At 50.5% G+C, this 10,053-nt stretch overlaps 1 protein-coding gene across 2 annotated transcripts; it reads left to right on the top strand.

Annotated features, from left to right (window-relative positions):
• Window positions 1–287: 287 nt before the first annotated feature.
• Window positions 288–9,067, top strand: ANP32E (acidic nuclear phosphoprotein 32 family member E). 2 transcript variants are annotated; one of them, XM_058860499.1, is made up of 7 exons: window positions 288–573; window positions 2,076–2,225; window positions 2,748–2,870; window positions 3,556–3,718; window positions 4,440–4,594; window positions 5,482–5,533; window positions 6,382–9,067. In XM_058860499.1, the coding sequence occupies exons 1-7, from the start codon at window positions 520–522 to the stop codon at window positions 6,444–6,446; spliced, it is 762 nt and encodes a 253-aa protein (XP_058716482.1). In that variant the 5' UTR covers window positions 288–519; the 3' UTR covers window positions 6,447–9,067. The 2 variants fall into 2 exon arrangements, with proteins under 2 accessions (XP_058716482.1, XP_058716481.1); XM_058860498.1 differs by having other exon boundaries at window positions 289–573; window positions 6,379–9,067.
• Window positions 9,068–10,053: the final 986 nt, after the last annotated feature.

Here is a 10,053-nt window from a genome sequence, read left to right as displayed (position 1 = left end):
GTTCGCGGCCCCTCAGAGCCCCGGCCCCCTCAGAGCTCCGGGCCCGGCCCGGCCCCCTCAGAGCCCCGGGCCCGGCCCGGCCCCCTCAGAGCCGCGGCCCCCTCAGAGCCCCGGGCCCGGCCCGGCCCCCTCAGAGCTCCGGGCCCGGCCCGGCCCCCTCAGGGCGCGCGCAGCCGCCAGCCCCCGCGCGCGAACACAAACCCCGCCCCCCGGCCGGACGGGCAGCGCACTCGGCCAATGGCGCGGCGCCCCCCATGCCAATGACGGCGCGGCTCGGGGAGGCCCCGCCCCGGGGCGGGGCGTGGCCGGGGGGGGCGCCATGCGCCGTGTCATGGAGGCGCAGTGTGAGGGCGGCCATTGACGGTGCCGGAGCTGCGGCGGAGCGGCGCGGCCGGGGCGGCCCCGGCGACCCCCGACCCACTCCCGGCGCGCTCCCGGCGCCCGCCGCAGCCGCAGCGACCCTCGCGGCCGCTCTCGGCCACCCTCCCTCGCCAGTGCGGAACCGCGGGAGGGGGGGCGATGGAGATGAAGAAGCGCATCAACCTGGAGTTGCGGAACCGGGCCCCCGAGAAGGTGAGGGGCGGCGGGGCCGGTGGGGCGCGCTCCCCCCGCCCCGTGGGGCCGTCGCTGCCGCCTCGGGCCGCGCGGGCCCGGCGGCACCGCTGCCGAATCTGGGTCAGCCGTGGCGCAGGGCCCGGCGGGGCGCGGGCGGCGCTTCCGGCGCGGCCCCGGGACCCGCGGCCCCCCCGCACTCCCCCTCCACCTCCTCTCTCGGGGTGCCCCGAAGTTCCCGGGGGGTGCGGCGGCCTCGGCTTCCCTCGACGTTAATCCGCCGCTTCCCCCGGCCGCAGTAAACAGGTCACGGCGGCGGCCCCGGTCGCGGCCCGTCGTTCATCCCGGCGCCTTTAATTAATATAATTAACGTTGTTTCCCGCGCCCGCCGCCCCGCCGGGCGTGCCGTGGGTTCCCCATACCCCTCCCGCGTCCCCCCGCGCTTCCAACTTTCCATTTCTTTGGAAAGAACCGGGAAAAAAAAAGCGAAAAAGGCAGCCCCGAAGCCCCGGGAAGGTGGGAGCGCACGTGCGCGGCGGGGCCCCGCGCTGGCTCCGGAGCTTCGCTTCCCCTTCCCGCGGAGAAAGCGGCGCCTGCTCCGCCCCGGGAGAAAACTCCAGAGCCCCTCGCTTTCCCTGACCTGGCGCACGTGGGTTTGGGGGGAAAAGCTGCCCGAAATTGTTGATTTAACCCACGCAGCCGTGTTTGCGGGAGGCAGGCACCCGGAGAGGCCTCCTCGCGCTGCCAGCGTGCAGCTGCCGGGTACCAAGCTGGGAACCTCCCTTTCTCCCCAGCGGCTCGCCTTACAATTCCGTGTCTGTGTGCAATAATGGTGGTCTTTCAATGAAAAAAATAAAGTAATAGTGGGAAGCTGGCTTCGTGCTGCTTGGGGTCTGCAACACTCCCAAAATTTTGTTAGTGTTTGGGGAAAGGAAAGAGTCACCTTGTTCTTTATCAAGTGGACGCTCCACTCTAGATAAAGTAATTTGAAATTAATTCGTTGCTTCTTATTGCTGCTTCTCCAAGTACACGACCTATATTGATTATCGAGTGGCTTGGGCACAAGGAAATTATTTATTTGGGCTCAATTAACCTCCAGGACTCTCCGGGAAAATAATCTGGAGTCAGAAGGTTTTAGGTTCAGAGAGAAACTGGTTTTATGAGTTTGGTTATGCACAGTTAAATGATGAGACCTGAGGAGAAGTCAGCAGTTGCGTACAGGGCAGCTGATGTGTCCTGGCTGCAGAGGTTCTGTGGGGAGCCACAGCAGCTGTACCAGTCCATCGATGGAGTTTTGGGGTCAGGTGGTAGTTTTTGCAGAGTTTAATGCATGCTTAGAGGAAGGGAAGTTGCTGCATGATTTTTAAATCGGGTGTGTGTCGCTGATTTCTGGGCAGAAGACTGCTCTGATTTTAATGAAGCCCCAAGGCAGCAGCCTGTGCCCGGTCTCTGGGGTGGGGTTCAGGTGAGGGTGGGGGGTCGCTGCTGTGGCACCCACACGTGCCGCACTGGCCTGTTTGCAGGTGACAGAGTTGGTGCTCGATAACTGCCGGTCCAGCAACGGGGAAATCGAAGGGCTCAATGACTCATTTAAGGAGCTCCAGTTTCTCAGCATGGCCAACGTTGAGCTGACGTCGCTGGCCAAGCTCCCCACACTGAGTAAGCTGCGGAAGGTGGGTATCTCCTGGCTGCCAGTGCTCTGGGATGGCAGAGGCAGGGGGGGACAAACCGTGGTCGCACCTTGCGGCACTCGTGGTTGGACTCGCGTGGCACTGAAGGTGCTTCACATGTCTCTGAGAGGTGTTTCTGAAAACAGAAACTGTTCTGGGTGTCTCCAGTTAACTGTGGTGAGTTGGGCTTGGTCAGCGACTCTTGGGGTAGTAAGTGCTTGGCTGTGGACATGGTGAAGGTCCAGCTGTGCCTTGCTGAGCAGGGTGCCTTGGTGGGACGCCCTTGGGTCACTCATTGCTGGTAGTGAACTCCAGTCCTGGTAACTTAAAACTGCGGTGCCCAAACCCATGAGACTTCAAGGAACAGTTTTTAATTCTCAGAGGAACTTTTTGACAGACAAAGTATGTTACCTTGGGTGAATCTTCAAAAGTGATTACATTCTTAAAGGGAGAACAATTAACAATGATGCAGCTGAATCTAAGACTGAAAATCTAATTGTTAATTCCTTTTTTTCTGTACAATAGCTGGAGTTGAGCGACAACGTCATTTCTGGAGGCCTGGAGGTCCTTGCAGAGAGATGTCCTAATCTCACATATCTAAATCTAAGTGGCAACAAAATCAAAGATCTTGGCACTGTGGAAGCTCTTGTGAGTGTGAAGTGGGAGGAGCTCTGGGGAGATGTAATAAGTACTATTTTTTATCAAGAACCCTTAATATCGGTACAAATCTTCATCAGTCTCATGGTTGGTCTGGTTTGATAGACTCGGTGCCATGGTTATAGGACAGCATGTGTAACCGCACTGCTGGAAAATGTGTCAGGAATGGGATGTCCCAAATCAGAGATGATTTGGCTTGCTCTGTCTTTGAAGAAAAAGTGGCCAAGGCGTGTCCTGCTGATTCCCCTGTGCTTGTTTGTTAAGGTGTGTTTGTCTGATGGGTTTTCATTAAGCTGTGAAGTGACTCAGACTCGGGTGTGATACAGCCAGGAGTGGGACAGTGAAGCAGAGGAGGGAGCTGCCCGTGGTGATCCATTCTGCCATTTTTCTGGATGATTTGGGTTTCTGTCCAAAGCTGGGCTCTGCGCACATAACCCACCCCCCAAGGTGTGGGAAAGTCTGGGGCTTTGGGAGCTGCGTGGGAATTGTTCCACACAACTCCCAGTGCCTGCACTGGAGATTTGGCCACTGCCAGCAACTTGGACTGAACTTTGAAGGAGAAAAATTCTAACTAGAAATGAGGGCTGAGGACAAAGTAAATTCTGTTACACTTGGGCTGTGACCCTGCTGTATCTGGGAGCACTACAGGAAAAAAAACCTTATCATTTATTTTCAGCAAAACCTGAAGAATTTGAAGAGCCTTGACCTGTTCAACTGTGAGATTACAAACCTTGAGGACTACAGGGACAGCATCTTTGAGCTGCTCCAGCAGATCACATACCTGGATGGGTTCGATCAGGAGGACAACGAGGCACCAGACTCAGAGGATGATGATGACGGTAACTTCCTGAAACAAACTGGGAGTAGGAATGGGATGCTGGAATAAAGCTCTCCATGTAGCATGGCATCTTCCTGAATAGCAGAGTCCAGAGTGTGTTTGGCATTAATGCACTGATACAGAGCAGAAACTCCCGTCAGAGGGTTCCAGTCCTGCAGAAGCCGCTTGGGTTTAAGGGAATTGGACTAAAGATACTTCTGCAAAGACACAAATATTCTCAAAGTTGCTGCCAGCATTAAAGGCCTTTGTGCCACTGAGCAATACAGAGCAAGGGGACACGCACACTGTTTTGGATAAAAAATTACAGTTTTACAGGGTTTGGTAATGGCTTCAGCCACCTGCTTCCGTATAATACAGATTTTAGTTCCAAAAGCTCACCTAGTTTCTTTTGGCCCCAACTTGGTTGCAGTCCTTAAGGGAGCTGTTATGGCTGTCAGCCCCTTCTGCTGGCAGGGGTTTGCATTTGTAGCTGCTTCAGACATGGAGAGTTTTGCCTGAAGCTTGCGATGGAAAAACTCTGGGAGTCTTTCTTAGAGAAAAAATGACAGAATTTAACTTGGTTACAATTATGGTCATTTCCCATGTGTTGCCTGGATTTAGAAAAAAATAAAAATCCCCAAATCCTTCAGGAAAAAAACTATTAGAGCCAGCCCATCCTGCTGTACTCAGAGAGGAGTGAACAAAACTGAACTTCTGGTCTGCATGTGTGTCCTTTGCTGCAGAAGGGGATGAAGATGACGATGATGATGAGAATGAAGCTGGGCCTCCAGGAGAATATGAAGAGGAAGATGATGAGGATGATGGAGCTTCAGATTTGGGGGAAGGTGAAGAGGAGGAGGAAGTTGGTCTTTCATACCTGATGAAAGAAGAAATTCAGGTAAAGTTTGTAAATTCTGCCAAATGCAGGAAGCAAAGAGAAGCTCCTGTGGGGTTCCGTGATTACGGAAAACACTTCTGGTACAGTTCCCAGAGTACAGAAAACAGCCACCTTTCAGAAGGTGATGAGTAGAGTTCTTGTAGCTCTAAACTGGTCACACAAATTACAGGACAGCAGTAAAGCCCTGGGCCCTGGTCGGGTCCTGGCCCCTGATGGCTGCAAGGTCTCGACAGGAGAACTGTGCCTGCTGTGGGGCTTTGTGTGCGAGGCTGCACCAGCAGCACCCTGGCTCGGGACTGCAGGCCCCTGTGGCCAGCCAGTACTGGTTCTTTGATAAGAGTTCACTTTGCTCAGGGAGTTAATGTGGAGTGGGTTTAATTCCAGTACTCCAGGAGCCAGTATCAGAAGCCTGTTTCCCCATTTGTGCTTGTCACACTCCGCTGTCTAATTCCACCAAGCAGAGGGATACAAAAACAAGACTTGGGTTTGTCAAATTCTATGGAGCTGATTGTTAATTCATTTACATTTCTAATCTATCAGCTTTAGAACAAGACAAAAAAAAAAAAAGTGCAGCAACTTACTAATTATCACAGTAACTTGGGAAGAGGATAGTGTTGTGCACCTTTTCCTCCAGGCCCTTACTGACTGCAGGTTCATTGAAAGGCAATCTTGAGCTGCTGCCATCTCTCTCACACTTAATTTGTCAATAACCTTGAGCTGGCCTAAGGTAGTGAACAGTGGGGAAAAGCAAAGAAATGAGCCTCTGGGGCTGACTGATGCCCTGCTGGGGAAAGTGCAGGGAATTCCTGTTTTTCTGCTTGGGATCATCATGGAAGCAAGACTTCAATAAACAGCAATTGTAAAAATATCTCCCAATTTTTGTACAGGATGAAGAGGATGATGATGACTATGTTGAAGGAGGTGATGAAGAGGAAGAAGGTAAGTGCTCAGGTATTCAAGTTGTGACAGAAACAATCCTCTGTAATTTTTTGTGGGTTTGGGACATGCACGTTAACACAAAAGTAAAGTAAAAGTGATGAAGAAACAACAGCTTTCTGAAAGGAAACTCACTATCTCCTGCACGGCTGGAAACTGTTGTTGTCCAGTGTGGAGAGGAGTGGGGCTCTGCTGTGCATTTTATTATTTACATACATTGAAAATATCCCTCAAGTGCACCAGTCTCTGCTAGCAAAACCTGGCAGCCCCAGGAGCAGCTGGAGCTTTCCTTTTATCCAGCAGAAAGTGGCTTCTCCATAAGCAATTCTGCTACAGGGACAAAGCTCTGTTTGCAAGAAGTGGCTTACTGGAGTATTTTTTAATAAGTTTTTTCATAAAAATTTCCATGTCTCTGTAAAGACACATCTCAGAACTTCTCCCCAGCTGAGCTCCTGTCTCCTCCACATGCTGGGCTCGGTGGAGCACGTTTGGGTGCTGCATTTTCCACTGGCAGAAACGGTATTTCTGAAGGAGCAGTGTGGATTTTTCACTCTGTACAAACGCAGCCCTGGAGCCAGGAGGGGCCAGGGAATGAGTGCTGGGGAATTCCTGGGCTGGATGGGGCAGCATTTCCCTGCAGGCTCCCACCACCAGAGCGCACAGCACACCACCCACACACAGCCCTTTGCTCTGGAAAACCTCGGGGCTGTTGTGCAGCATCCTGGTGCTGCTGGGCGTGCAGGGATGTTCCGTCAGGAACGCGGCTGTGCCATCCCCATCGCCATCCCCTGGCTGTCAGTGCTGCGTGGGCAGAGTGTAACGGGCTGTGTGTGTCCCCCTCTCCTTAGCAGAGGGCGTCCGAGGGGAGAAGAGGAAACGAGAGCCCGAGGATGAAGGTGAGGAAGAGGAGGATTAATTTGCAGGACCAGACTCTCCTGTTACGGAAGACGCAATAGTGATTATGCAGCTCTGTATGTCCATGTACCATAGATGTCCTGACAGAAATCCTATGTTAACTTTTTATAGCAGAAGTGTGGTTTTACTATTCCTGCCCCTTTTATCATTCCAGATAAACTCTGATAGCCCATAGGGAACCTTCTGTAGAGAACAATTTTCAGCCCTATAATCACTAAAGCCATTGACAAATTCCCCCCACCAGACTTTTCTTTGGAGCTCTTTCATTTCGTACAATCTTGCTGTGTTGGTCATTGTTAGCCCTGAATCCAACCCCATGCCCCATGGGTTTAATACTGGGAGTTTTCATTCAGGGTTTTAAAGTTTTTACACTTAAAAAGCTGAATTGAAAAATGCTCTACAGCGAATTCCCCACTCTCTTAAATCAGTTGACTCTAGGCCAAGTTTTCCATGGATTCAACTGGAAACCCCCAATTAGATGACACCCATGTTTCAGTTTTTTTAGAAGGTGATTTATTTTTTTTGAAGGCTCCTCTATTTTGGGTGTTCCAGGGTAAAGCCTCAGTGGGTTTCAGAAGATGTTTTAGTTCTCCTGCTTGCTCCAATGTTCAGTGTTTGGAGTATTCACTAGATTCCCTCAAGGGTGTATTTTGGCAAACTGAAAGAGTTGTGGTCCTTAAAGGGTTGCAATCCATAAATTTTCTCCAAGTCCATTGTCACTGCAGGTATTAACAAAGCAATTAATGTGTAGTTTTAAACCTTTTTGCTAGAAATCTTTGTTAAACCTTCACTCACTTTGCTCTTGCATTGTCATTCTGGGAATTCTGCACCACTCATGGCTATAAAATGTATAAAATAGATGAAATATGCATTTCTGATGCAGAAGTGAACGGGTAACTCCTCCAAGTGTGTTGTTTTCCACCCCCCAGCTTTTCTAGAACTGTTGAAGGGAAGGATGAACCCAAGTTGTCCCTTCTCTGCATGTCACCTCTTAAACTGTTTAAATCTGGCTGTAGGCAAAAGGCTCAGTTTGTGTATAACAGTTGGGAGTATTTGGGGGTTTACATTGAGTGGCTGCAGAGACGCATCAGGAGCAAGCATGGGGGATGTGCTGAGTAGCTTTTTTCTAGCAGCCTTTATAATTCCTAATCTGCCCCAATGTATCATCTTTCTTGTTGGAAACAAATTTTGACTTCTGGCATTCCTCCTTCAGGCATGATCTGGGTTTCACACAGTGTAGTCGTGGTGTCACACTGACTGACATTGTCTCACATAGGTCCTGAACCAAATATCACACACAGCTTTATTCCAGAGACTTATTTTTGTACCTGTCCTGGCTGTCAATAGCTGCCAGAAACTGGGGAGAGCCTGTGGGTGGGAGGAGGGAGATTCCTGGGCCTAAGAGGGTCAGTTCCTCATCACCTGGTTCCCTGTGGATGTTCCTTAGGAATTTCACACACTAGTTCAGTGTGACCTCCAGCTCTTCGGTGGAGTTTAGATCATGCAGGGTTGAAGTTCTGCAAAGCCTCACTCCCTGTGTGTGTGGTTTTTCCCCCCAACTAGAGCCTTAACTCTGGGTTTCTCCTGTAGCTGTGTAGCGGGGCCGAGCCTTCCCGGCCTCGAAGCGGAGTCTGGCGGGTGGTGGTACACTCGGGAACAACTGACTCCTTGGGCTTTGTGTTTTTTAAAAATATCTCTAAAGACACTAGAAAAGCCATGGTGAAACTTGCTTTGCAGCCACAGCCAAGTCCTGTGTTTGTGATGAGTCCTGGGTGGGTCAGTGCACGGTTGTCACGTCCTGAAGGCTCTGGGCGAGGCACTCACTCCGTGCTCAGCTTTGAGAGAAAAAGTGTTTTCCCATCCTTTTGCTTACTGTCTTTAGATTGAAACTTGTTATTTATAAGTGTGTACGTTAGAGCACCTCCATATCAGGGTTTTACTTAACTGTCTGTTACTGATGCAGATAAAATTAGTTTTAAATGGAAAAAAAGAGTCTATTTTGATGGATTAAAATAATGTGGGTAGTTGGCTTGTTTGGATAAGCGAGTCCAGCTCCTGAGACCAGACTGAGCTGCGAGGGGTGAGAGCCCTTCCCTAGGCCAGACTTCCCAAACACCCGCAGTGCCGTGCGTCAGCCGCCACGTGGAACCTGAGCCCCTCACCAACCCGAGAATCTGTTTGTCCCAGTGTCACATCCCCGGTCCCGTGTCCTCCGCCCGGCATGCAGCAACAGCGTTTTTTAATGAGGAATTCAGAGCCTCCAGATAACTTTTGAAACTTTTTTGCTTGGTGGGTGGTCTTTTCATGCAAATACGTCAGGGTGGGTTTTATATTTTGTAGAGGTTTTGTCCTATTTTAATGCTCTTTGTATGGCAGTCTGTATATAGTGTGGTTTGGTTCCTTCTCCGACTCTTTCCTGAAACTTTGGAGTAACTGATTTTGTGCAACTGTGTTTTGAATAAAGCCATGACAGTGTTAAATTAAAGACAACAGCCCTGCAGCACTCTTCTGGTAACTTTTAGTTGTAACAAAACATGTTTCCTCCCCATGTGTGCTGTAAATTTTAAATTAAAAAGTTTTCAAACCGAATTATTTCAAATAAATTGAGACTATTGTATTGGATTACTTCTCGGGGTATGTCCACCTGTGGAGAATAGGATGTTTCTCAAGGAATGGAGTAAGGGAATTTTCTTTCTGGTTGTGTTTTAATTGGGTGGAAATCTGTGTTTCTTAGAATGGAACTTGGACTTGTGATACTTTAGTCCTTGGTAACATTGGAACAGTTGAGGAAGGATGTTCTGGAAAACCTGAGTGGCTCCCCAAGTGTTTCCAGGTGAGTTTAACTCAGATGTCATAGACATCCGAGTCTGGGTGAGTCTTGAGATTTGCTTATCACAGATCCTGCCTTGTGTCTGGCAGCCTGAGCCAAGTCTGGTGCTGAAATATTCCTCACACAAGAACAATGTTTAAAAAAAACCCTGCTGCTCCTCCCGAGCTGGAGAGAGCATTGTTTTATCTTGGGATTAGTCCAGCATTCCTGGCAAAAATCCCTTGGATGCACTTGAGAAAGCCCTTGGCAAACAGGCTTCTCTGCTGCTGGATGAGCAATTAGGCAAGAAATGGGTGGTGATTTTCTGGGATATTCTATTTAGTTAGTTTTAAAGGATGGGTAAGAATTGCTGTTCCAGTTGAAGCCCCACGCTGGCACCTCTACCCTCTGCGCCCATTTCCTACTGGATGTGGGCCCTGTTCAGGATGACTAAACATGTTAAATCCATCTTTTTGGGGCTGCAGGTGAGTGAGGTAAAACCACCAGGCTGTCACATGGTACTTTGATGGCAAAGGAGAGAGGAGAAGGCTCAAGTAGTGTGCGGGCACATCTTGAAAGCCAGGAAAAACCTGCTGTGTGGCCAATGGCTTCCTCAGCTTGTCATGAGGTGTGTGGAACCGGCTCTCCCTGCCCCAGCCTCCGGTTTACACAGCACCCAAGGCCGGGCTCCGGGGGTCTCGAGATGGAATTAGGCAGGAATGGAGGGATGCGGCCGCTACCCGTGGTGTGTCCCACTAGACAGCCGCCCCCTCGTCCCTCCTTTTTGTGGCAGTGAGGG

The sequence above is a fragment of the Poecile atricapillus genome, chromosome 33 (assembly GCF_030490865.1).
Source record: "Poecile atricapillus isolate bPoeAtr1 chromosome 33, bPoeAtr1.hap1, whole genome shotgun sequence".
Lineage (NCBI taxonomy): Eukaryota > Metazoa > Chordata > Aves > Passeriformes > Paridae > Poecile > Poecile atricapillus.
The sequence above is the reverse complement of the archived record's forward strand: the minus strand, read 5'-3'. Positions and strand labels throughout refer to the sequence as shown.

Coding starts and splice junctions, on each gene's coding strand:
- ANP32E (XM_058860498.1), top strand. CDS start 520: ATGGAGATGAAGAAGCGCATCAACCTGGAGTTGCGGAACCGGGCCCCC. Junction 574..2,075: donor GGAACCGGGCCCCCGAGAAG/GTGAGGGGCGGC, acceptor GCCTGTTTGCAG/GTGACAGAGTTGGTGCTCGA. Junction 4,595..5,481: donor TGATGAAAGAAGAAATTCAG/GTAAAGTTTGTA, acceptor ATTTTTGTACAG/GATGAAGAGGATGATGATGA.